At 51.6% G+C, this 26,810-nt stretch overlaps 5 protein-coding genes across 5 annotated transcripts; 3 read left to right on the top strand and 2 right to left on the bottom strand.

Annotated features, from left to right (window-relative positions):
- Nucleotides 1-164: 164 nt before the first annotated feature.
- On the bottom strand, nt 165-2,240 carry DSM5745_08160 (DUF2457 domain-containing protein; the record flags this gene model as incomplete). The annotated part of the gene is made up of 1 exon (XM_026750176.1): nt 165-2,240. One exon carries the CDS (start codon nt 2,238-2,240, stop codon nt 165-167), a length of 2,076 nt encoding a protein of 691 aa, XP_026601180.1.
- Nucleotides 2,241-11,258: 9,018 nt separating this feature from the next.
- sha1 (putative calmodulin-binding protein Sha1) lies at nt 11,259-15,112 on the bottom strand (the record flags this gene model as incomplete). The annotated part of the gene is made up of 3 exons (XM_026750175.1): nt 11,259-11,927; nt 12,291-12,463; nt 12,508-15,112. 3 exons carry the CDS (start codon nt 15,110-15,112, stop codon nt 11,259-11,261), a joined length of 3,447 nt encoding a protein of 1,148 aa, XP_026601179.1.
- A 1,560-nt stretch (nt 15,113-16,672) lies between these two features.
- DSM5745_08158 (Proliferating cell nuclear antigen) lies at nt 16,673-20,321 on the top strand (the record flags this gene model as incomplete). Its single annotated transcript, XM_026750174.1, has 7 exons — nt 16,673-16,897; nt 16,945-17,375; nt 17,480-18,539; nt 19,206-19,301; nt 19,354-19,885; nt 19,945-20,231; nt 20,304-20,321. The coding sequence occupies 7 exons, from the start codon at nt 16,673-16,675 to the stop codon at nt 20,319-20,321; spliced, it is 2,649 nt and encodes an 882-aa protein (XP_026601178.1).
- Nucleotides 20,322-23,648: 3,327 nt separating this feature from the next.
- Nucleotides 23,649-24,812, top strand: DSM5745_08157 (uncharacterized protein; the record flags this gene model as incomplete). Its single annotated transcript, XM_026750173.1, has 4 exons — nt 23,649-23,731; nt 23,787-24,225; nt 24,279-24,473; nt 24,522-24,812. 4 exons carry the CDS (start codon nt 23,649-23,651, stop codon nt 24,810-24,812), a joined length of 1,008 nt encoding a protein of 335 aa, XP_026601177.1.
- Nucleotides 24,813-25,506: 694 nt separating this feature from the next.
- On the top strand, nt 25,507-26,055 carry DSM5745_08156 (SEC61-beta family protein; the record flags this gene model as incomplete). Its single annotated transcript, XM_026750172.1, has 3 exons — nt 25,507-25,578; nt 25,619-25,955; nt 26,021-26,055. 3 exons carry the CDS (start codon nt 25,507-25,509, stop codon nt 26,053-26,055), a joined length of 444 nt encoding a protein of 147 aa, XP_026601176.1.
- Between the last annotated feature and the right edge of the window lie 755 nt (nt 26,056-26,810).

The raw sequence follows: 26,810 nt of genomic DNA, 5'->3' as shown, positions 1-26,810 counted from the left end.
AAATGCAGACACAAGAACCTTCCCAAAGCCAAGACGGTCAAGGGGAAACAGGTAAAGAAAGACGTGGACACATAATAGATGCAGTGCCGGAGTACTCGGTTTGAGTCATCCAAGTATATACAAGAATGGGTGGATGATTTTCTCCCAACCGCAAGAATTGGTGCCTAGACAGAAAGGACAAGCTGCGAGCTCTCGCCGACGCCGAAGGCTCTCGTCCTCTCAGCGACTTCGAGACCAAGCTCCTTCATGCGTTCAGCACCTTTTCCAGGAATAGGGCGCCGCTCCATCTGCTCCTTGGCAGCTTTGCGACAGTGTTGACGCCAGAATTTCTCTTTTCTTTTCTGGCGCTTCTTTTCGAGACCCTCGACGATGTCGACGGGGCCTCGGGTGTAAATCTCACGAGTACGAGATGATTCACGCTCGTGAGATTCCTCGATCGGAACAATGCCAGACCAGCGATGTGAACCCTCCATGGCGAAGAAGGGATTTGGCGTGCGGGGCAACGACTTGGTGCGAGCCAGCACGGGCCGCTGGACAAGCTCGCTGATGTTGAGACCATGACGGAGAGCGGGAGCAGCTTTCACCCCATCCATATCGATCGGCCTAAACTTGATGGTAGGAGGCGGAGAACGGAGTCGTTTGGGTGATGCCCTACCGTGTCGTCGAGGCGGAGGTGATACCATTCGTTTGGGCGAAGGGTGAGGAGAAACTCTCCGAGACTGCTCCCCGCCTGAACGACCCCGAGGTCCTTCATCGATTAGTCCAGAACATTTGAGTTCCTCATCGTCATCATCGTCGTCAATGTCAGAAGTAGGAAAGCTTGGGTCGATATCTTGAGGAATCACAACCTGTTTGGAAAGACGACGCTGCTCGAGGCAAGATTTGTAGGCAACCTCCAAGGGTCGATCCTCGTCAAGCGTCCCACAAACAAAGTCGGTACTGTCAGGTAGATCCGGGGTGCCAGGACGTAATCTGGGAATCTTGATGGGCCGGCCAGTACTCTTTCCAGCGAGTGCTGGCGGCCAGTTCCGACGCGAATGATCTTCGTTCATTGAGTCGAAGGACATAGCCGAGTCCCTGCGGCTGAAGGTGAGCCGAGGGTGTTCGAGGGGACTCGTGGCCGCTGTCGTGCTAGCGGGAGCCCAGAATTCGTATTCAGAGCCCTCGTCGCTCTCGTCGGAATCAGCGAATCCAGCCTCGTTATCAGACTCGTTTCCATCGTCCTCATCGGAAGAGAAATCATGCACGGTAGAGGAATCGTCCGGAAGATCGGCATCATCGTCATCATCCTCTTCGTCAAGGGCCTCTTCCTCTGCCTCCTCGGCGAGCTTTCTGATGGCGTTCTCCTTCTTCATGCAGTCATTCAATGTAATCTTTTCTTTATAGTCAGCCTCCCGGGTGACCCACTCGGCATCCTCCTCAAAGGAGCTTCCGAACTCGTGGAATCGAGTTGCCTCCGAGTCTTCGAACTTTCCCAAACCCTTCGTTGGGACTCCTCTGTAAGGTTCGGGTGCCTTAGCCTCCTGGGGCGCGGGCTTCTGCTCTTGGGGGATAACGATCGACAGGGATGCGGGCTTCTCGGGTGAAGCCTTGCGGGCAAAGGGTGCAGGAGATCCACGAGGGCGGGCTCGTAAGGAGCAGCCTCGAGCGGGGGATCTTTCTCGTCTAGACTCAGGATCCCTTGCAGGGCACACGAAAGTGAGGGTTGTCTTGCGTTTGAACTCTGGGGCAGGCTCGTTGACCTTGATAGTCAGTTGCGTCCGGGGCGTGGGAGCCTGTGGTTTCTGGTCTTCGGTCTTCCGCCCACATGCAAAGCTAATGCACCTCTTGCGGCCAAGGTTTGCTTCGATAGCGGACTCACCATTACCAGCACCGGATTCCTTGCCGTTCTTAGTTGCCACCGGAGGTTTAGGGGTCAGGCGAGAGGGCAGTGTAGGACTCGAGGTATGCGATAACGAAGGGCTGGTGAGACCACCATCGCTGGTCAACTCGGCAGTTGAGGTGCCACTGACGTTGCCGTATGAATAAGAGCGGTAGAAGCTCTGTTCGTGGGAGGAGGTATGTTGGTCGGTAGGGCTGAGATCGGAACTGCTCTTGAGAGCACGAGTGAGGAGGGATTCTTTGGGATCGGTATACTTGGCTGGGGACTTGACATAAACCACACCGTCGTCCATAGCGGCGGAGGTATCCAGGAAACGATGATCGGGAGGTTCGTCCATGTCCTCGGGCATGTCGGTCATTTCGTCCGTGGGCTTGGACTGGTTTGATGAGAGAAGCATCTTCAACAGGTGATGTACCGAGAAGATTGGTCGGTCACCGCGCAGTAAATGTACCATCGTTTTCGGGACTGGGAGACGATCATCGGTAGGTGGGAGGACAAGGCAAAGGTGAGATCGTTGTCGGGGTGCGGGATGGTAGAAGTGGTGACTCGACGGCGTAGGCGAGGCGGCAATGGTAGTATAGAAGAAGCGCAGCTCTCAAGATCGATCAACTGGAGGCTGATCGAAAGGTCGCCCAGAAGTGAAGCCCAACAGTGGACGAGGGAGGACTATAATATAAGACACATGGTGGGAGAGGTATAAGTAAAATATGAAGGGTAAGCTAGGTAGGTAGCAGGGAAAGGCGGGCGGATGCAGCCAAGAACAAAAGGAATTCACGCCTTCTTCAAAGGGTGGCAGCTCCAGGAGCGCCAGAAGAAGACGCGCCTTGTGAGACTGGAGAAGCACAAGTGAGTTGGCAGGTGAAGAAGATGGGGTTCGATGGAGAGAGGAAGAAGGAATGCAGAGAAGCAGATCGGAAAAAAGTAATAAGGGACGCAGCAGCGGGCAGAGGGGGGTTAGTGGTTGGTGGTGTGGATTCCTCTGCAGAGCTAAAGCTAAATGCGAAATAAAAATTCTTTTTTTCCGATTTTATTATTCTTTTTGATTAACAACGGTATGGTAAGCTGGTCAGGACGCCGTATTCAATGCCACGGTATCATGACGCCGGATCGCCACCAAGCACTCCTGATCCCTGCCGGTAATCGTGGTACTGATTGGTATTTATCCTTACTCAGCAGACGCTTGGTCCAATCAGCCCCGCCAAAACCACGAGCCAAGACCAGCGGGCTTGAGCCAAACCCGATGGATGCAGACGGCGGGCTGGCGGTTCCTGGCACCTGCGGCTACTGACGTTTTGCCTCTTTGCCAGCATCAAGGCTGGGTTGAATGAAGCTGTGAAACTGTCAAAGAGATAAATAAAGCGAAGAACCAGAATGCTACTTTGTGTGTTTTGAGTCTTTGAAGTTCCAGGAATCCAGGAATGGTGTTCTTTCAGCCGTCGGTTTCATCCGCCTTGCAAGGCTGGTTCTGACCAAGTCACCACTGCCACTGCACTACCGAAAATCTTTACTATGAGGGATTTTGAGGTCACAGCAGACGTCTCCTCGGCACTCTCTTGGTTGAAAGGCCATCCCAACGGGGAAACCCGTCTCGAAAGCGAGGCTGATCAAGGCACATTATTCTTGTGAGTGATGAAGGTCTCTGACTCTCTAGAAATCTACTTTCTGTCATATTTTGTCCGCCGGCCGATAGAATTCTCGTGCGGCATGGGCATGGCATGTTACACAGATCTAAGCTGCCATCGGAAAAAGCAAATCTCGAGGCATCTCCGCGCATGAACTCTTTTTCCATGGGATTTCTCCAAGTTTGCCCCCACGAAAACCTCAAGGGCGAGGCATCCAGCATCAGACGGCGGCAGCTCCTCGTCTCGCCTTCATCATCCGTGCATCGGGGCGTCCCCATACGAGGGTTGCCCTAACCCGCCGGGGCATCTTGGACCGCCGTCACCTGCACGTAATTACATTACCACCACCACGGCAATCCAGTGCCGACTGGAAGGTCGACCGGTGTCCGGCTGCCTTTACCTCCCGAGTCCTCTCAGCTCTCAGCTCTCAGCTCTTTGATTTTTTTTATTTAAGTATAAGAGTCTGGTGGTGACTGCGAGTGGTGACTCAGTGGCAAGAATAATTGGACGTTATTCGCTACTATACGGCAAAGTCTACTTTGGATTCATGCTGTGCCTGGGAAACATCAACCAAAGTCGTGGCCTTGCTGGTTGAGCTACCCCTCCACAGGATCCAAATCCCAACGTCAGCTCCAAGCCGTCAAGTCTTCAAACGATGGGGCTTCCTACAAGTTCCAAAGTTCCAGAAGACCCGGTTCAGAAGTCCAAAACACGGCGCTCTACGCGGTTCACCTCCTCAATCCTCACGCCCCTCACTCGTACTGTAATTAACCACGGAGCCTTATAGCAGCGTCAATAAGATTAATAAGAATGCTTGGTATTGGTCGACCAGCTCCTTCTCTTTTCAGTAAGAATTCTTTCCGCTAGGCCGTATACGGTAGGCCATGACGTATAGCTTAATTGGAGTAGTCTTCGGTTATGTCCACTCGCGTGGTCATCATGAAGTGCATCAATTTTGTGATACTTTGATATCGAGTCAAGAGAGCAAGCAGCTATGGATGACAGTCGTATACATCATGAACTGAAGTTACCGTGTCTCAGGCCGACTCCATCGAGTCACGACCGAGATCACAAATAATGGATGACCTCAATGAGAGGGCCAATACTACCGTACCCAACACGGCACAATGGAACCGGGAGACCACGGATTTCTCATCCTTGCCTTCGGCGTCTTCCAACACTGCTATACCGGTAACCTGGTATAGCTAACACCACCTCATGTGAAGCACTGACGGCGAAGCTTTGTCGGCGACGCCTAACGACGATCGGCTGCCGTCCTGACCGGCGGCCAGAAAAAGTAGGAATTCCCCCGCAGTCATGCAGTCCCGTTCATGATTCAGGGCCATGATCCATCAGATGCGACCCGATAATCGGGCATCGGCGCATCGCTCGCAGAAAGCGGGGTGTGAGCGCAAACTCACCGACATCTTCACATCTTGGATCTTGAATTTCTGGACAAGCTTCGCGATGATCAGGGATTCCCCCACTATATCAGCACTAGGTGCGATCTCATTCGATCAGCAGTTCTATTTTCCTGTGCCTCCCAGCAATCAGCATCCAGTTGATAATATCAAGCATTCGGCCGGGATGAATGGGAATAATCGCTTACGCACTTCATGCAGCTAAGAAGCCTTGGGGATACGAGCACGAGGAACAAAAATGCCTTCCAGGAATCAGCGTCTTCGGTGTCTCAGCTGCGAGTCAAACTTACCGGTGATATTGTTGCCCATTATTATCATTCCGCCATCTGACAACTACGAGGAGCAATCTTTGCTCGATCATTTTTTGACGTTTCACAGCTAAGGCACTCTCCGCATTTTCGTCAGCTAATCACCACTTATACGAGACTGCCAGTCGTACAGAACGACCTCATATGATATGCATGCACGCACGTTGCTGAAAAAGCAACACCTAGCCATGTGGCCTGAGGCGGGACTTTCGATATGCTTTCTTTCCTCAGGTAGTCCACGAACCCTTCGTCATTGTCCCATATGATGATGGGATTAGGCATCTCCAAAATCATTATTTGTCACCGCAAGATTGCCTAACGCGAGGCGGGAAATGTATGCCACCCAAGAATCACAGCTTTTCATCCCGTCTCTAGATGGGGCATCTGCATACAACCATCAACACGACTCGAGCAGTGGAGGTAGAGTGAATTGTCACTCACGGAGGGGTAACTCGGCTAAATTGGAGATGACCAGGATTTGATACCGTACGTATGGTACGCAAGCTGAGCTCGAGCAGCCGTCCATTTCACTCATAGCTCTGTTCAATTGATCTCCGCCGTTGCCAACGTGTGCACGAACCACCATGAAAATCCATGCAGATGATCCAAGTATATCTCAAGTGACTTGAAAGCAATGATGGATCTTAGGGCCCTGATTGGACCTTAGCTTTTTTGTTAAGTCGACCGGTTTTGTATGAGGCATTTTGGAAGTAGATCTCCACAGCGCACGGGACATCTCTCGTTCTCTTGGATTTTGCGCCGGCCTCTTGTTCGACTGCATGGTGTGCCAAATGCGGTATATCTGGAACGGCAATAGAAACTTCGATGCTTGGAGTTGGAGCAGCATCCCACTACTGGAACATCTACCGTGGACTTGGAATTGTTCAAATGACAAGAGCACATCATCAGACAGCGAACAGAGTCCAATTGCGGTCAACAATTGTCGAATCGTCTTCTTGAATGTCTCTATATACAAAGCGCTCGCTGGCTAAACCAGAGTATATTCGCGCAACTCCGGACAGGAGCTACTCTGTAGGCTCTCGCATTTTTGGCTTGGGCGAGCTTACGCGCGGTTGCCGCCTCAACATATGCACCTCCGCTTTACCGAAGAACGATCGAAGAGACCGCTCAGGTGCGTCGGCTGCGATCACACCTGTAACCTGAACCCTGCCGCTGGTATTCAAGATACGATACTCGATACGGTCCGTCACAAAACGCGGAGAAATATGGGCACGAATAGCTGATCTGCTGTGTAACCAGGCCGAACTGTGCCAACTCCTCTCACCCTTGCTTTGGCCGTATTCTTGTCTGGTTTATGCTTATGGAACAAGAAGACGGCATAGGAATTCCACCCCGCTCTATACAAACATCACATCAACTGACCTCGTCGCAAGGATAACCCAGTCCAGTTTCCCCGGTCGACTCTGCGTGCGCGGTAGCTTGAGCGATTAGGAGAATGCGCCAGACAGCTCCAGACCGTCCCAGTTACACCATCGTGCGTTTGCCGGAATGCTGGGGAGCAATTTGCACGCATACAACTGATCTCATGATCGGCAGTCTCCAACTCAGGGGGCCGATCAGTGATACAGCCAAGATCTCCGCCAAGGTGCCAAGGGCCTTCAGTATGCAGCTCTTTTGCCAAAGCAGGCCCAAGCGTCTAATTGGAGTGTTCTTGTTGCGACCATGTCCTTTTAAGGATGTACCTACCGGCCCCTTGCTCCCCCAGTTCGAGACAAACATGGTGTTTCATACCACAGCAGCGCTTGGCAACGCCATGAAGAAGAAAGGGAGAACCGGCAGATAAACTGATTGCGCTTCCTTGTTTGTACAACGGAGTATCCGTTGTCTGCCAAGAAGGTGGGAATTCGAGCGTGGCTGTGCGCAGGGAGCATTGCGATTCCAACTGCGACTGCGACTACAAGCACAACTTACAACACTACAATCAGGCTGATGTCAACCTCAGGTCGCCGAGCCAGTCCGGACTTCGCATGGGGTATGTCCGCTCACTACTCACCCCTGTGCGGACGACGGAGTAATTGTTTCAGCGCATTCCATCTCTTCCTCCTTGCCTGTCCAATGTTACCCAGACAGAGGCACAGAGCGAGAGCACGAAGTCATGCCAAGGGCCGACGCCAAGAGCGATTCCAAATTCTCACTGACACGGAGTGTCACGAAACCTGTTGACAGCGTCGGAAGGCGAAGTTGGGCAAGTTGGCAGCCGTGTCTGACTCGGATTCTTGGGACCTCCGGATGAGGAATGACGGCGCTCTTGGTGTATGCTTTGGCGGCAGATCGTCGTCGATCATCTGCCCCGACTGTGCATAAACAGTCTTGGCGATAGCAGGTTCGCTGCGCTGCCACGGTGCCACCTGCGTTTCGGACTTCGAAGTTCGGGCATGGCTAGCAACTCGAGGTGCCAAAAGAAAACAATACGGTGTCTTGGCGCCGGAGATAGCGGGCCCTTCATCCGGGGCCAGGACATTGGACTCTGGAGTATGGGCCATCCGCCCCTTGAATCCGGGGTGGATCGCACGTAATCTTCACAAGTCCATTCTTATGCTCGTCAGGGTCCAGACCCAGGCCCATGCTCAATCCCGAAGAGTCTGGGGCCGTACGCTGGAAGCCGGGCGTGCCCGTGAGACCTCAGATGAAGATTCAATCACGGGCTGGACAACAGCTTGCATGCCATTGTCATTCTCCTACGGAGTCTCAGTCCAAATCCGAAGACCTCTAGGCTCTTGCAAGTTGCTTCCACCAAGTCAGACGGGATCGACGTGTCTATTCGCAATCCTCTCTTGGCAGCCCTCCGCCACTACCTCCCAAGCCCCCCGTCCTACACTGCTGGAATTCGAATTCTTGGTGCTGTAACAGTTAGAGTCTCAAGCAGGCATCAGGGCTTACGAAAATCACAATAAGATTCAATAATCTTCAAAGAGAAATTGTCAGATTAGCGCCGAACAACAGCTAGGAGCATGCCAAGCTTCTACCACTGCCGCTTTGGATGATCGCCACAGCCCCTGCCCAGTCGCCAGTGTCTCCTTATCACTCACTTATCAGTCAGTTGACTAATTCATCCAGGCAGAAGCAAATATGCTGACATTGACGAACCACGCCTTCGCTTGGAAATTCAATGACCTGCAGCGTACTCCGTACGGTGTACGGCCCAGACCGAGGCCAATGGGGAGCAGCATATTCCGTACAGAGTAGAAAGCGGAGCACAACAACATCACCTGGTCTAGCCTCTCGATCAATACAGTGCAATATGTGTTTACACTCAACTCAACTTTTCGTCGCTCGATAGATCGTTACATGGTGCCATCTCCGTATTCCCCGCAAAACCAGGGGCTAGGGGTCCAGGGGCTTTTTGCAGGCATAGCTCTACCCCGTACGACCTCCGCAATAATCAGAGTGTCAGGGTTTTACCTACCATGACCATGGCCATGACCTTGCCCTTATCTGGCTTACCCTGCTGTTAGGGGGAAAAGTCTTCCTTGCCATCCCCGTCCATAGTAACGGCCAATTTGGTCTCATGATCAGCCAGGCGTTCGCCGGTGCTACGTGGGGAGTACGGATTGCGGACCCTAAGTTCTAACGCTCTGGTGTGATGTAGAGCAAATCGGCGCCTTCGTCAGCTTCTAGCAGACATGATCTATAGTGCCCGCTCAGAGATAATGCTCGGCAGTAAGTGCCCAGGTAAGTGTTTTCCGGAACGTGACTCTATAGGCTTGCTGTCATGTTAGCTGACTGATTTCTTGAGGCAGATTACTCACTTGCGGAACTTTTCTGATGGGCATGCAACTGCAATAATGGCACGGACTAACGTGACGGGCAAGCAAAAACGAACTCGCGCTCTCACGCTGAGGCCTTGCAGAAGAATTAACGACGAGACCTAACCTACCCAAGCAAACAGATCGAGTCGCCGCCGTCATCGATGTTGGACTCGCAAATGAACAAGGCCATTCACCAAGTCGCTGCTACGATTCGTTCAGAGGCAGTACAGGCGCAAGCGCACTATGACATACCCTATCTTGAAACGAAGGTGCCTAGGTAACAATATATCCAACCCAATCGAGGTCATCACTGCACAATTGCCCGCGGTACTGATCGGGAATACTAGGCAGGTAAATGGCATCTCCAACTCATACTACAGAGCACTATTACATCACTTGCGCTCTGCCACCCGCAACCGCCGGGGCAACTCAACCGAGCGAGGAGTTCCTCAATCGGATCCTCGCATGGATGTGGATATCAACGGGCTACTCCATATGCTATCATCCAGGGTCCCATATGTCATATGCGATGTCATGTCATACCTCGCTCCGCTCCGACTCCAGCAAGCCCGGGGAAGCTAGTGACTTGGTCCTAGTCCCTGGACGGGTACATACTCCGAACCAAATGCATACCTGGTTTCCCCGAGAAATAGCACGACGCGGTTACCTTTCGTATGAGTACATCTGAAGTGCATGACCGGGAAGCATACGCCGGGCGTTCTCGGTAGTGGTTGGGGGAGGTAGCTAAGCATTTCCATGACGAAGTGGCTTGCACGCCTCGGTCTTCGGAGTAAATTTTGGGAGAAGTGATATGAACATACTAGGACGACGATATTAAGCGCTTACTTCCGGGGCAGAGCACAGGACTTGTCTCTCGGGCCCGGGTAACCGGGCTATTACTCCAGCGACGCTTACTTACATACATACCTTACTATGAGATAGCTTACTTACTCCTAAGCTAGAGTCGAGATATCACACATAGTATATTACACATGATATCAGGGATGACGATATCCTTCCGCCAGGCCCCCAGCCATCGGGAGTGGGCGTGCCAGAAGAATCCACCAAGACCCCAAGACTCCGGTCAAGAGTTCGGGAGACTCGGTGACTAGGATGACATGACATGACATGACATATGCTTATGGAGCATTTACGGTAGCCTCACCGCTAGAGTATCCAACAATAATAATCTAGCGGACTCCGGTGTAGGCGAAGGCGATACATGTGACGTCACCCCGAGGCTGCCCTACCCGCCGGGCCGTGACTTCAGCCTGAATGGATCGCCATGTCAACACCCAGAGAATGTACGAGTACTGTAGACGTAAATCCGATACAGTACCGCCGTAGGCATCAGTCTTACATCAATACTTACCAGATAGTTAGACAAGAAATCCAAAGAAAGAATTGACGATGCGCACTGCCTCTTCCATCTACGTATATACATCTGCACTCTCCAGTACCCACCGCAGAACCATACCCAACACCCTGCAGAAATGACCCAAATGACCGCCGATCGCGAACCCTAACTCGCCCGAGACAAGTTTCAGGGTTTGCGTCCTGCAGTCCAGTGCACAGCCCTCGACGAGGATCGCTGGGGTCGACTAGGTAGCCGCATAAGATGGCGGCGATCAGCGGCGGGACTCGTAAGCCCTGCATGGCCATGCTCGGACATATGCATCTCTGTACGGGGCACTTGTAGCCGGTAAGATAGACAGATCGCTAGATTGGAGGGAATAAATAGAAACTAGATATATAGTTGCTGGTTGCCTGGAGACCGAATCGAGGCGAAGCAAACAAGCAAAGCAATCCTTCACTGGCTATGGCCGCGTGGAGACCTTGATGGCCCAATGGATGTATGTTTGTTCAAGGACCGGCGAGGTTCGTGAGCCCTGTACTGATGGACACGGCATGAGGTCTATCTACATGTCTACTCTCTCTCTGAACAGGTAGATGGATGGGTAGAATAGAGATAAACCGGACGTGGTTGACTGGCTGTCTGAAGAGCCAGCTACAAGCAAAGCAAAGCGAAGCGGGCAAGCAAAGTATATAGTATAATTGATTGGGACGGGCCACTCACCCACACTCTGTAATAAGTACCTTACCCTAGAGGCTGCCCAGGTGGATGATCACGGTTCCTGCGCCGGGATGAACCATAAGGGCCATGATCTTTATGTTAGTAGCCAGCATAATGTAGTCTAAGCACCAGATAATTGAGGCGTATGTACAGTACATCAGACACTGAATACAATAGAGCATCAACAAACTAGAACCATCACATCCCCCCAAAGACCCTTAGAGCCCCAGAGAACCCCAGCCCCAAGCCAAAGCCCACGCCCTTGAAACCGCCAATCGCCAGAATTCTCATCATCCTCATCCTCAGGACAATCATCCGGCGCGTAGAACCCATTGCACAATCGCGCCCGGAACGAAGCCCGCACGCTCTCCTCAAGCGTCGCATCAACCTCAACTCTGCATGGATCCGGGGTGACGAGTGTAGGCGCAACAACGGCACAGGTTGTTCGTCCAGGCCGCCGCCGTGTAGCGCACGTACTCGGGCACGACGATAGTCTTATCCGTGACGTTGATGGCGATGGCGGTATTGAAGTCGGGGTCGTGCAAGGACCAGTTTTGTTGTTGTTGGTGGTAATAGAGGTGGCGGAGATGGCTGGGACTAAGGTCCCCAGTGTCCCGAGGGAAGGTGCCAGGTCGCGGGAAGGTGCTTGCTGAAGATGTTCGGATAGAATTTCAGATGTTCGGACGGGATTTGACGGGCACACGGCGGGTTTGGGGACTAACGTATATGTATCGACCTGCTTGCCAATCTTGGACGGAGCCCTAATCCTGGGCAAGGGGTGTACCGAGCCGCTACCCCATGCCCAGCCCAGCTGTCCCCCAGCGTTGTATTCACTGCATTCGCCAAGTTTCTAATTCCCTAGTCTCCGGTCCAATGCATGGGCTGCTGCTTTCTATGTGGATGACAATCTAGCTTCGTTCGGCCTAAGAGGGAATGGAAAGTGGTTGAAAGATAGTATCTGCCTGCCGTGCTTGGAGTTGGGACTGGGTTGGGCTTGAGCTGAAGCCAGAGTTGGAGCTGGAGCCGGAGGTCTCTGTGTGGTGACTTGTGTTATTCCTGCTAGAGCTTGAAAAGCTTCTAGGCTGGTTTTCAGAGCAAAGGTGTAGTGTATTTGAGGAACTAGACAGTAGTAACAGCGAAATAACAAAAGAAAGGTTGAAATAGAGAAGGTGCCCGGTAGTACTCTATGCACACAGAGAAATGGAAACTTTACCAAAAGTTCGGCTATCTCAGGCAACGCATTGGGATCTTGGTAGACTTTCTCCCAGGTATCCTTGACTGCCTTCTGGACATGACCGTTGTCGTTGTCGTCTGCTTGGACAAAGCGGTAATTCTCCCCTTCCTCCCTTTCGTCCGGTTCATTCTCCACCAATGCACAATCACGCCCTTCGCCCAAAGAATCCGATCTCTAGTCTGTACGACCGCCGCACACTGCCTCGCAACATCTCTGGCCATGGCCCGTTTCCTTGCGTCTCGGCGCTCAAGGGCCCGGCGCCATGCGTTTTGGAGGACTGTTGCAGCACGGGCTCGCTTGGCGGCTGGAAGGAGGCGGGAACATAGGAAGGCTAGGGCTCCGGTCGTGGAAGAATTGTTCAGAATATAAGTTTTTGATCCGGAGAGTAAGTTGATGAATTGGGCGCTGCAGCCTAGGGCGAGGAGGCGGTTCGGTAGGGACTCGCTATCTTCCGTGGAAGCGGTCTGGGTCGAGGCGCACCCTTCGTATTCGTCAAGAATACACTCGTAGACTTCGCCGTTCGCCATGTCCGTCGTGAACTCTTCTGCGTGGAGGCCTCGAAGCTGTGCGACGAGGAATGCCCATTGCCTAAGTAGCGAAGCAGGTCCATCATCTCTAGCAAGCTCTCCCGTGAAGTCTTCAGGTTCGTTTCTAAGACTAGCCTTCCGTCTCAATCGATCAATCTCCTTCTTCAAGTCGTCCAAGTCAACTAGGCCAGATAGACCCCAGTTGCTAACAAGGCCCCATAAAAGTGCAATGGTCTTTTCTCGGTGTCCGTCAACGATGTCCGCGGCGCGGACATTGGTAACGAGCGTTCTTCCTTCTTCCGTTGAAGCCAATGCTTCTAGTGCGATTTTTGCATTGGACATCTTCACTATACGGCTCAAACATGGGACTTTCAGACGCCGAGACAATGGCCATTGAGAGTCTGAGCTGGGCACTGTATAAGATGATGGATAGAGCAGCAGTTCGACGAGTCTCGCTAGTCGGACACCGTCCCTCAAATCGACAGCGAGGTTCGAGATCTCGTACTTGTACTCTTCGAGCGGATGCTGCTCGTAGGCCAACTGGCAGTCGAGCTGAGCAAGAGCCTTACCAACGTCTCCGCATGAGGGTAGCAAGAATCGGGTCAGCGCCTGGAGCACAGCAAAAGAAGACTTGTATGGCGACGAAGTGAGAAACAAGCAACCGGAAAGTGATGTTTTAGGTGAGATTCTAGCTTTATCCAAAAGAACGATGATCATCATGCTGCGCAGAACAGTTCTGCGATATGCATCGGCCAGTGTTTCATCGCCAGTCGCGCCAAGCTCACTGTTGCTTCGGTCCACATCCTGATTCTGTATCAAGAAAGTGTCCAGGCATCTCGCGAGTCTCTTCGTTGAAGCTTTCTCGTGCACGGGGGGTTCATTCGCCGGCCGGTTAAGGGTACTGGAGCCCTTCTTGGGAGTAAGGATCCTACCAGTGACGGCCTCCAATGCAGACCACAGAGCGTTCGGCTCATAGGACTTCAGCAAGATGTCGATGAATTTGCGCTTCATTCCCAGGTCTTGCCGTAGCCGGCTATTCTTGAGGAGAACGTCCTTTGGAATGGACAACGCGCCGTACACCAGCGATGCCTGGAGTCTCCTGTGGAGGTTTGTGAAGTATGGCCCCTGGTAGATCCCCAGAAGCTCATTTCGAAATTCAGCAGAGTCGGAAGGCTCACTCTTGGCGTGGTTAAATATACCATTGATCAACTGGGCTAGGATAGCCTCCTGGTGAGAGATCCAATTGTCATCGTACACAGCAGGGTTCGTGATACTCGCAGAAGCTAATGGATACTCATGGTCGAAGTTATTCCGCACGTGAGTATCCACGCCTAATCTTGAAGCCTTCAAGGGGTTCGAAGAGTTAGAAGTCGTGGCTCGGTTCTTGGTTCGAGTAGTCAATTTTTGTGTACCAACAACGAGACTTGAAACTGGTCCCTTGACGGCGGGTTTGCTGCTAACCTTCTTCGCGGGCTCATTGACGGATCTTGCCGCAAGAGGTTTGCTAGGCTTACTCTCAGCCAGCGTCAAGTGGCCCATCTGATCGCTCAAAGACTCGTCGTTGATGGTCTTTTTCTTGACTTCGAGAAATTCCATTCCCGGGGGTAGGTTCTCCTTGCCGCCATTTTTGCCGGGAATGTCAATTTTGCTGCACGTCTCTTGGGCAATCTTGGAGCTTGGTTGCAGAGGGACACGGTCGGATTTAAGCGGGCTGAATATGCCCATGAACACACTGGCCGCAGTTATATCCTCCGGGGGCAGATAGGCCGTCGTTCGCCGTACACCCTTCAACTCATCTCTAGCCAGAGCCTTGTCACTCCCACTGATGCGTTTGAGCAGTTCGTTATTTCTCTGCGCAACCGGCCTTGCGCTTCTCTTCTCAGGCTCATTTTCGGCACGCTGTTGGGAATGCTTGAACGGACTAGGTGCAAAGCTCACCCTGGGCCGTGGACGGAACCGCTGTGCAGGCTGTGAGAGCAAAGACGATTTTCGATTTGAAGACACAATTCCACCTGCCGGCTTGGTCTCCCTCTTCGGTTGGACGTGTTTCTCGTCAATGTCACTGTGTATGGCGAACGATGTGGTAGTCCTCGCCCGCCGTTTCGGTTTGGCTCCTAAGATTGGGGCCCTGATTTCAGTCGTGAAATCGATGGTGCTCGTATCGTCGTCATTTCCGAGAGTCTCGTCCCACAGGCTATCCAACGGGACGCTATCATTGCTGGTTCTCGAACGCCGCGGGCACGGTGTGCCAGCTTCCATTAATATGCTGGACATGGTTTGTATTCTGCTATGTTCAAGTCGATATAGTAAGTATAAACACGGTCGAATCTTAAATATGTGGTCAAGTGGAACTGATAACTCCAGGCATCGAGGTCAGTGGCAGATGCAGGGCGCGAATGTGATGTTGACTGGTTGCCCGGACAACCATTTCTGCCTGAGACTATGAGCCCGCAGTCAAGGATATCCATCAAGAACGCGTAGAGACAGGTCGGTTCTTTTCTCTATGACTGAATAGACTAATAATTGCTTGTATACAGAAAGTGTAGGAGAAATATGCCCGACATATTACGTGCGGCTCGCCGTGTTCACGCCTCCACGGACAACCACATCCTGCGCTTTAAAAAGTGATGCCAATGAGATGATTCGCCTGCAGAACGAATCTTATTTGGTGACAGACAGTTAATTTCAACCTGATAGACCACGGTCTAATGTTGCAGTTCGTCTAGTATTATCATCGTGCTGTGTTTCGCAGCAAGGACTCATACTCATCTCCTCTTCGCCGCAGTGTATTACTACTCCAATCCCCGAGACCCTTGCTGATCAATGCACCGAGCAAGGTACAAAGCGGCAATATCAAACACTAGATATTGCACAATGCATTGTAATAAAAGGATGGAGCTTCATACGTACTTGCTTTGCGCCTTTACAACACTACAGAGTGTTTTACAGGAGGTCCTGCGCTATTTAGTCTCGACTTAAGAAATATAAGCCACGAAATAGCAGATCAGGATCGTCTCCGGCATCCGCGCTGTCCCCTGTATCAAGCTGAAACAGACGTTATGCTCGGATCCGAGGAAGAACACCTGAAGCCCAGACTGCATGGTGGTTGGGACCTCGGCCCACCGCGGAGGGCGACATTCACAAGTCTGACTGGACTAGATAGCATATGGACGGCCATCTCTTAAATATTGCTGTTCTGCTCTATCCAATTCCCTATTATTGCTATATTTATGCAGCTACGGAGACTCCGTATGCAAACGAAGCGAAATTGATTAGCAGTGGGGCGAGTCGTCTAGCTCCGGCGGCCGTTCCTGAACCTGTGATTCCAATCCGATTCGACCGTCTGCGGTCTTACGCCTCATTCCATCTCCCTCCCTTTCCCCAGACACGCCGCGAGCCGGCCAGCTGATCTTCAACGTCGCCTGCTGCAAGGAGTTTCTGTCCTGCATATTCTTTCCTGTCGGTAGCTTGGCCTCTGCTGCGCTCGAAATAACATCATTCCGCTTACATATTTACTCCGCCCCCCTCACGCCGTCCTTGTGGATTCCCAAAACCTGCTCCTTATCGATAATCCGCAGCGTCCTGTCCTGAAGGTCAAGGAGATGGCCCTGGAATTGCAAGTTGCTTTTGATCCTACCTACGTCTAGTTCTTTCCTACCGTTCTACGCCACCTGCCAGCTATCTCCGCAAACTGGTCGCAAGTGAATTCGATCCGAACACCTTCCCCGTCGCCGCCGCTTACGGAATGAGCTAAGTCATGGAGTCACTGGTTTATGAGAATTCGCCCCTGGCCGAGTATCTTCGAGGTTAGTTCGGTTCGAGCTTTGCGGGATAATGGATCTGACTGTTAGGTCTTCAGGAGAAGGCGAACACAGCCCCGACTGGCCTGTCAAAGAGACCGACAACGAAGACGAGCTATCCGATTCCACTGCCGCCGACTTTGCGCCTCGAGGAGCATCGAAATTCCAGACCCGTATACGGAGCAAACTACCGAAACCTCTGAACCTCAAGGCATCGCGCCAGACGGCTGCTCTGGGTCGGTTGTACGATGTCTGCTCAGTATGTACAAGAACAAATAATGACGGGAAGCTGCTAATGGCGCTTAGTCCGCGTTGAACTCGCGTCTGGGCCGAAACGATAATGAGAGATTCTTGGAACAATTTGGCTACGTTATTGTCGCCTCGCAACTACTGAACGAACATAATGCTCCGTCCTACACCTCCGCTACCGACGTCCTATCGAATACAGTCCCGACGGACCTTCCCACGCTATCCACCACATTCGGCTTACAGGGGGCGTTTGTCACCGCCTCGACCTCGTTCTCAATTGCTTGGTTATTACATTGGAGCCGACCTCGAACCGGGACGGGCATCAACCCTCGAAAAGTCGGCGTTCTACTAGTATTGGTCCCGGTGCTTGGAGTCCTATTCTACGCTTTCGCGAGGCGTCAGTGGATCAAATACCTGCGACATCAAGCTGTGGATGCGGCAATGCTCTTTATTGGCAATGCTCAGGGGTTTGACTCGGCGGCTTCGGCGTCTGTGGTGTTCATACAGGAGGTAGAACTGGTTTCAAGAGGCTACCGCATGCGAGTCTTCCCATAAGCCTCCTACTAGGCTGTCAATGCTAACCTTTGCACAGAAGTACACCTCTACCCCCGGTCAGTAGACTCGAGGACCAGGCCCAAGTCCGTCGTTGCCTCAGACTACGTCACATCGTATCCGAGTGCTTCTACTCTATGCTTGGCCACTACATCCAAGCGCAGCATGCCCTACAACCGCTGACGGACAGCGCAAATCTCGCTAAATATCATGACATCTACGATATTTCGCGAGAAGACCTCATCGAGATCGAAAGTGCCTTTGCTGATCGAGAAAATGAAGACCGGTTTTCTTTACGTGGCCTTCGGACGCTGTTTGGAAGATTATATCTTGTTAGGAAAAGCATCCTTTGCTGTCTTTTGGCTCTTGGGGCCGACGGGGGCGGGTCGGACATTGCGAGGTGGAGCACCGCTATTGAGCAGATGAGAAACTTGACCACAGTGACTGGCGACAGCATGCAAAGAATGACAAACATACTGAACGAAGAAGATCGCACGGCTGATGTCCCACCATCGCCACTTCCGACAGCTTCTCCTGGCAAAGACCGCCTTCGCGCTCAATACAGGAAGCTGAATTCACTCTCTCAGGGCATTCGTGCCCTGCACGCAAAGATGCACATTTTTAAGGAGATGTCTACAAACGACGTCGAAACTGACACCAGCGAGCTAGAAGCTTCACTTCTAGCTCAGTACGAATCAATCGGGACTGATATCAAGGGCTTGCTCCAGGAATGGGAAACCGGCAAGTCCAGCCTTATGAGCAGTCTCGACAACCAGTCCGTTGCGACTCGTTCGCGGCCACCGAGCGGGCTTTTCCCTGTATCACCCACACCCAGCCTAGGCGGCACCACCGCGGTGGAAGGTAGTCCGTCCGATGCGTTGAGAGCCTTGAACGGCGAAAGCAGGCCTGTCTCGGGTATCACCTATAGCATCGACGATGCCGAAGAGATTTTCGAGGCCGTTGCCCTTCCCCGAAGTAACAAGCGGGCATCTTTGACTCGAGAAGAGCGTATTGCGCGGGTAAAAGAAGATCGAGCGAAACAAGCCGCTGCGCGAGACCGGATGGATGCTAATACCCACATGCTGAAAGAGCTTGAGATGGTGATCAAGCAGAGACCCAAAACCACAAGCTCAAAACGCGTTACAAGCCTTTGATCCTCCACCGAGCTGGACTCTCCGCAGGATGCCTTGTACATTTCCTTCTTCGACTGCATATATCTTGTCCCAGAACCTTTCGTCGCCAGTCCTAGCCGCGCGATTGATACCCAGACTGATAGATTTGGCTGGAGTTTGGCGTTGGATATTTCTATCTTTCACTTTTTATCTTTCTTTTCTTTTCGTTTGTTTCTTGGATTCTTGATCTCTTCCTGTAAAATATCTCGTCCACTGTACGTTATCGGGCGTTGGTTTTGGAGGACAGGTTACTTGCGTCAGACGCCAAAATATTTCCTTGCCGTGATTATAGCACTACACATACTATTAGTTAATAGAACTAATACACGAATGATCCTTTCCCTGTTTTATTCCCGTAGATGTTCTGCAAATGAGTCTGGACACGAACCCTCGAGCTAGGCTCAAAAGGGTCAAATTAACACGACGCGTGAGCTGGAGCAGACACGACCCACACCAGAACGCGAATGTCTCTGTCTCGACATTTCTCCCCTCCAGCTCCCTCACTACTCTACTCACCTCTGCATATAACCTGTGAGTTTCCGGCAGCCACCCAATTTCTATATATTACCCTCTAACCACCCATTCCGTGCTCAGAATCCTCAACTTCACATCCTCGTCTCCCTCTTTCCCCACGCTTCTCACCGCATCCCATCCTCATCACTCAATCACACATTAAACAGCACATCAAGAGTAAGTATTGGAAGCAGCGTCTGCCATTGAGCTATTTCTCACATATAACCAGTGTTGGAAGCCCGCCTCGAACAAGCCAGTCTCCTCAAGCGCGTACGTTGCCTCCAATCCCACAATTTTCCTCTCCGACCATAACTCACAACTTCCCCTTCAGGTCGTCGACGCCATCAAAGATCTCGTGCAGTACTGCAACTTCGACTGCAATGACTCCGGAATCGCCCTTCAGGCCATGGACAACTCCCACGTTGCCCTGGTCTCCATGCTCCTCAAGGCCGAGGGCTTCTCTCCCTACCGCTGCGACCGCAACATCCCCATTGGTATCGATCTGGTCTCCCTGACCAAGGTCCTGCGGGCTGCTCAAAACGAAGATATCCTCACCCTGAAGGCGGACGACTCTCCCGATGTCGTTAACCTGATGTTCGAGAGCGCAGAGACGGACAGGCTGAGCGAGTACGATATTAAGTTGATGGACATTGACCAGGAGCACCTTGCCATCCCGGAGACGGAGTACGCTGCGACGGTTGAGATGCCCTCGGCAGAGTTCCAACGAATTTGCAGGGATCTTAACGCGCTCTCCGAGTCAGGTACAATTTACTCTCCCTGGCCATTCATATTTATCAACTGTATAACTAACTGGCGACAGTCGTCATCGAAGCAACAAAAGAAGGCGTCAAGTTCTCCTGCCAGGGCGACATCGGCAGCGGCTCCGTCACAATCCGCCAGCACACAAGCGTCGACAAGCCCGAGCAGAACGTCTCCATTGTCCTCAGCGAACCCGTCGCCCTCACATTCTCCCTCAAGTACCTCGTCAACTTCTGCAAGGCCACCAACCTCTCCAGCACCGTCAGCCTCTCGCTCTCCCAGGAAGTCCCTCTGCTCGTCGAGTACGGTCTTGGTAGCGGTCACCTGAGGTTCTATCTCGCTCCCAAGGTAGAATGCCCCGATTCCCCTTCCCCTGAAAGTTATGATAGTGTTGAACATGTACTCATGGATTATTCTTAGATCGGTGACGAGGAGTAAGCGCGACGCTGGTGATAGTCGGTGCTGGTTATGATCACGAAAGGATGCATTAGGGGCGGGCATGATTACACCTCTTTTTTCTATTTATTGTTCGTTTTTTTTTTTCTACCGAAAATACTCCTGGATGTTGAATGTATCCGAAGAGGGTAAATGTCTTTTACTATAATCTCCATTTTAGATATCAAGCGAGTTGTTTTATTACGCGTTACTTGGTCATTGATGGATCCTGTCAGGCTCTTCATTGTAAATTATGGAAGCATATCAAATACGGACAGCATCTATCTAGCTGGAGCGGCACGAATCCTTCAGTACCATCAATTGACAGCTCAACAATATTTTCCACCGTTGTCCTCACGCACACGGCCGCGAAGCCTCCCAAGACCAACCCCAAGCCCAAAGCCCTACAGGACCGAAACCCCAGACCCAACAAATTAGCAAGGCCACAAATATCCTTTCCAGCTCCCCCGAACCAACTGTAAAGGCGGGGGTGAAGAAAAAACTAACCTGGGAAAAAAAAAGAATGAAGCGCCATCCCCCCCGAATAATCGGAATCGAATGATACCAGTCCCTTGTAAAAGGGCCAAAGTATGCCGCGTATTGCACTAAAGTGTCGTGCCCAGCTAGAGTAACCAGACACACACAATCTTCGCAATGACTCTCCCAAGGGGAAACCAGAGGGACAAGTCCCTCTGCCCCGATGTTTCTGATGCCGATTGCAGATGTGCGAAACTCACACCAGACCCTTGCGGGTCGTACCGGCCTTCCCAACTTCCCCTCTGAGAGGGTAGTGTGGACGGCGGGTGCATGTGGTTTTGAAGATTCCTCCGAATTTCTCATTTGCGGGGGGGTCGGGATATAGCAGGTGATGCGGTTGTCAGCTGGCTATAGGGCCCGGACAGGGCTGTGAGGCCTTGTCGTGTGAAGCAAAGAAACGCGGCATGGGGGGGATGACGCTTGAGGAAGAAGAAAAAGGTACGAGGGGGTTTTTTTTTGGGTTTTTTGGTGGTGGTTCGGAGCTCCTGGCCGCATCTACACCGCTTGCTGGATTAGGGCTGGACTGGTAAGTGAGTCAGCGGAGTCCGCTTACAAATGATTATTAGCTGTTGGAACACGTGATGTGCTCGCTCGGTCTCAGCCCTACTCCTCCATACGCGCACCCCCCGTACGGAGTACTCCTAACTGTTTCACGGACCATGATCCTCAAGTAGCCTTTTCATTTCACTGATGGGCTCTGTCGCCTTTCTGAGGCGAAACCGATAGCTTCAAGTTTTGGGAATAATACTTGGAGATTTGGCGTAGCTGCTTGCTTTGCATATGATTTGTGGAAGTGGGCAAGTATATTTCCGAGCTTGATACGGAGTAAACTGAGCGCAGCGCAGGCGACCATGTCACGCTGGATATTCAGCATCAGACTCGAGGATCCCGATGGGTCCCATGAGAGCATCGGTTAATTAATTATCAGCACCATGACCTCAGGCCCTCTTACTCTTAGTCCTGGACCATGTTGCTGGCATAAAGCCTCCCCCAGCTTCCTGCCGGCCTAAGGTGGCTTGCGCCTGGAGCACCGCCACAACATACCGTGTCCGAAATGAGCTGTACGAATACGGAGCAATCGCAGAGTCTAGAATCCTGTCCGCTGCGACTCGCGAGGGCCGGCTGGCCCGGCTCAGGCCGAGAAATCTTTCCTTTGAAGGCTTCGATAATAATCCATAGCTTGATGAGCCACAACGAGGCGGAGTTTGAGCCGCCCTACTCGCACAAGATTGGTCCTCTTAATGTGTTTGAACCCATAGTTGATTCAAATTGCACCGTACGGCAATGCTCTTGGAGAAGGACGGCATATCGCGACACCAGGACTCAGACAGCAAGTGGCTGGAGTCCGGTGTGTAGAGTAGATAGATAGATATGTGAGCGTCTGATGCAGTGATCCTTGCTTCTCAGATTCAGTGCTTGATCTGAACCTCAGCGTAGCATCTGCAATGCCGGCTATTTATAGGACCTAGGCACCGTCCCTGCGCATCGGTAACCGACGATCGCGGTTCAACGACCAAAAGTTACAGAACGATTAAGATGCAGGTACCGCATATGAACACACCATGTTTATCCCCAGGCCTGAGAAGATCATGACTCGAATCAAATTTATTTCGTAGGGCAAAGATAAGTCGCCAAGAGAAAATGGGACATGGTCAATTGGTTGTACGGGGAACGGTGTTTATGAGAAACAGTTGGAGTCGTGTTGCTGGATGTCGTACAGAATGCCGTGCCAGGGACGGGATAACAGACAGATAGACAGACTCACCAGTCTTTGTATTTTTAGACATTTTCATAATGTTTTCGAATGGATCCTGAATTAATATGAGTAGGATCGATAGTGTGAAAGGGGAGGGTAAAAGCCACCGTTAACTGTCAAGAAGGGTCGTCGTGTTCCAGACTCAGACACGTAAGGCGGTACCTGTGCAGTCCCACCGATCACTAACCCCCCTAAATCCCAACCGTGGCTCTGAGTCGGGTGCGCCAGGCAACATTTCGCAGGCAGGCTTGGAAATTACCCTCCTAGAGTGCCGGACTGTCTCGCATCCCCCGGGTTTTCGATTTCTTACTCTTCTTCCATTGTTCCTCCTCCCCAGCCGTCGAGTCAATCTTTCAAACCGCGCCTTCGGCCCCGACACTCGTTTTTTTCCAACCTGCACCGCACCTCAGCCATCTCGACTCCCGCCAGCCAAAGGCTCAGCCTTCGACCTCGCCTAAGCCTAGGACAATCGATGTGAGCCTCCCCGCCCAACAACCCACTGCGTACCACTGCGGCTTGGCACACCTTGGACAACCAAGCGATCTTCGACACTGCGACCACGCTCCCTTTCTCTTCTGTCGTCTTACCCCAGTCCATCGGTATCCGGTCGACAGCTGGGGCATTATCGGGGATTGTATGATAGTTGGAGCTCGGGTGTCGCAGCTCATCGGTCCTATTCGAGATAGGATCGATCTCCTGAGACCCAAACGCCCCGAAACGAGACAAATCAAGACGCTGTGGGACAAGTAGGACCCAACCGTCGAAACAAAGCACACCACGCCTCCTAAACGTTCACGAAAACCCCTCCGCTCTGCCTACCACCGTCTCGGTGGTAAAACGCCATATTGTATCCACAGACCGAATTCCTAGACGAAACCAGCTCCGTCACGGAGCACTTTGTCAAGATTTATTCCCACACATCATCACGAGCGTCCCTGTTCGGCGGGTCCTTTGATCCATCGTTCAGACGAGATAACGGGGGTTTTCGCGGGAGGGAAGGATATACAAATGTATCGCCGGCTCCTAAACGACGCAAAATGTACAAACCGAATTCCTTGTGGACGTGGTCCTTCGCCATCGTCACGCTAGTCCAGACAGTCATCACCCTTGCACTGCAATGGTATGTTGCGCCCTGGAAACTCTGCCTGATTCTGTTCTAACGCGCCGATGTGCAGCTACATCTTCGCAAACTTCCAGATCCAACTTAAACCCCAAGCCGAACTCGTGACCTCCTCCAAAACAATCCCGACTTTCCTTGCGCTATACAGTTTCGGATTCCTCTATGAGCTGTTCATCGTGTACGATGCTCTACGCCTCAAAAACACTATTCAAGTTATTGGACTGTGTCTATGCAATGTCGGGCTGTTGGTTTACGGCGCAGTCCAAGTACAGCAGATCAAGGAAGCCGTGACAGTCCTAACGGATAACAATGCCGTCAACCCCGACATCTGGGCCGAAACGCAGCCCTTCTTGATCATTATTCCGATTGTTGTGGCCATGGGTAGTGTGCTGATGATGATTGTCGCCTGGAAGCTTTACGATGAATTTGCATGGTCCATCTATAAGCACATCAGCGCTGATTTGCGCATGAAGCGTCGTTATCTGACGTATCAGGTGCGTGGATTGTCCTTTTGTTACCGTTGAGCGGAGTATTGATAGCTTTGCAGATTTACATTGCGCTGCTCAAGTTCGATCTTTTCTTCTTCCTTGGTTTCACCATCCAATTCCTGGTTATCGTTACGAACCGAAAAGATACCGAGTTCGCTCTTACAATCGCCGCTATACCGGTTACAATCTTGATTCTCCTCTGTGCGGCATTTTTCGTGCGGCGTGAGAGTTCTATTGGAATGATCGCCATTATCGTATGTCCCTCGTTTCGGTTGATTGTGGATTTCTCTAACAACTTATAGCTTCTCTATTTTGCAGCCATGGCATACTTCCTGTTCAAGCTGGTCCGTATGTACCAGCCAGCAACCGCAAACGAATATTCAACTGCCCGGCGGTCTTTGACTTTCTTCGCCATCATTACGCTGATATTGATCGTGATGACCATCATTAACGCTTGTGTATGCATGCACAACTTCCACAAGGGTTTGAAACCCCACATCAACAAGAAAAAGAAGGGCAAGAATGGGGAGAAGGGCTCTACCGAGTTGTCCAACGTCGCCGGACAGGTGCCCGGCCGGATGATGATCGATTAAGTGCATCTCGCAGCTTGCTTCTCTCGACGATGCTGCTTATTGGGACAATCTATATATGCGCCCACTTGGCCATGTCTTGACTGAAAACTGAATTTGGGCGTCTTTCGAATATTTACACATGATACCTTTTCCTACGTTATCGGGGTTTGTTACGGCTTTTCATTCATAAAGTCTGGGTTGCTTACATTTTGCTCTATTGTCCATATGTCAGTTCAAATTACCCATAGCGTCTGCTTGATGAACATATCTATGCTTTGGATTTATTTCATACCTTAGCTACAATCATGTCAAATTATTACGACTACATACTTTTCATTGTAGCCATGTGCTAGCAATTCATTCATTGAAAGTCTTATATCCTGTATATCTGACAATATTAGTATTCGGATTCCAAGGGTTCAACTTCAGGGGGCTTTAATTTGCTAGTATGAGTAAATGCACTGTAATGGCGTTACCCAGCGAGTGCAGAAATATGTGCTGTGGTTGGCTACTTGGGCCGGGGGATCGAAATATGACAATACGTGACTTACAGCAGTGAAGTGATCGTGTCCTTTAGAACGCCTCCAGACCTCACCTCATCAGTTTACTTAACTCGACTCTCCCTCTCCACAAACTTCTTCTCCTTCCTTCTCAGTCAGAATTTCTTCTTTCCCGCTGATCTTAGATTTGATCGCTCATTCCATCTTATCTCACAATGGTGCGTCCCTGTCCGACGATATTCGAACCAGCAGCTTCATTGAAGCAAAGCCATTCGCAATTCATCCCAGTACCAATTAAACCAATACTAACATAGAACCTTGCTACAGTCTTCTCCTCGCGCTGCCTCCCCATTGACCTCTGGCGCCGAATCAGGCCCGGACTCCAAGTCCGCTGGCGCCGCCTCCGCTGTCTCTTCCGTCAACCGCCCTTCCTCTCCCACTCCCCCTGGTGGTCCCCGGGCTGCTCTGCGTCGCCGCGCGGCCGCCGACCACAAGGAGTCTCTCCGCAATGCTCGCCCTAGCTCGACTCGTTCCGCCGGCGCCGGCGGTTCCTCCAGCACCATGCTCAAGCTGTACACGGACGAGAGCCCCGGTCTGAGGGTTGACCCCGTTGTTGTGTTGGTTCTTAGCTTGGGTTTCATCTTCTCCGTTGTTGGTCTGCATGGTATGTGGTTCCTTATTCTTTGACGAAAGCTGGTGCGATTGAGGACTGACATTCGCTCGTTTTAGTCATTGCCAAGATTACCCGCAAATTCTCCTCGTGAGCTGCAGAGTCGTGATCGGCCTATCGCCCATTTTCGCAGTCTGGCCTTATCTGGGACCAATTGAGTTGGATGCAGGCGGAACGCGGACTGGCGTCATCTGAGAAGCACGGTTTTGGTGTACGCAACTGTGATCACTTGCTCGATGAAGCCGTTCGTCCTGCGATGCATCGACTGCCAAGAAGCGCGAATCGATAAACTCAACAATTCTGAACCTTCGAAAACGATATACCCCTTTCTCCTCTGTTTTATTCCATGCGCCGGTGAGCTTGGGATGCACAGTGCTTGGAAAACACCCACCAGCCCGAACCAGATTTCTTCTTTGCTGGAGTGCCTTTAGAGCCAATACCCGTCTGCAGCATGGGTTTTACTTTTTGCGTTGAGATTTCTTTTTTGTTTGCATTCGGTGCTCGGAATGACAATATGTTAATGTAGAGTCAGTCAAATTAGTTACAGCCGGGAAGCAATTTATCTGTATAGTAGCCTCGCCAATCCCGTCCCAGTGCGCTATGAGTATGCGATTACCACCAAGCTCCTTCCTAAATACCCATGCCTCCGTTATCGGCGGGCTTGCGAAGTACGATATCCAGGCCATGGCCCACCGAGCAGCCGCTTATCCCATCAGAATTGTCAAGAAGACTCAGCTGCGCATGTACAAGGGTGAAATATCGATGGGATATCGTGACTACTCGGCTATATATGCCTGTCGAAATTGCATCTCGATTATGCACTTACTAGTCGAAGGAGCCTGGAGCGGT

The sequence above is a fragment of the Aspergillus mulundensis genome, assembly GCF_003369625.1.
Source record: "Aspergillus mulundensis strain DSM 5745 chromosome Unknown scaffold_9, whole genome shotgun sequence".
NCBI lineage: Eukaryota > Fungi > Ascomycota > Eurotiomycetes > Eurotiales > Aspergillaceae > Aspergillus > Aspergillus mulundensis.
The sequence above is the reverse complement of the archived record's forward strand: the minus strand, read 5'-3'. Positions and strand labels throughout refer to the sequence as shown.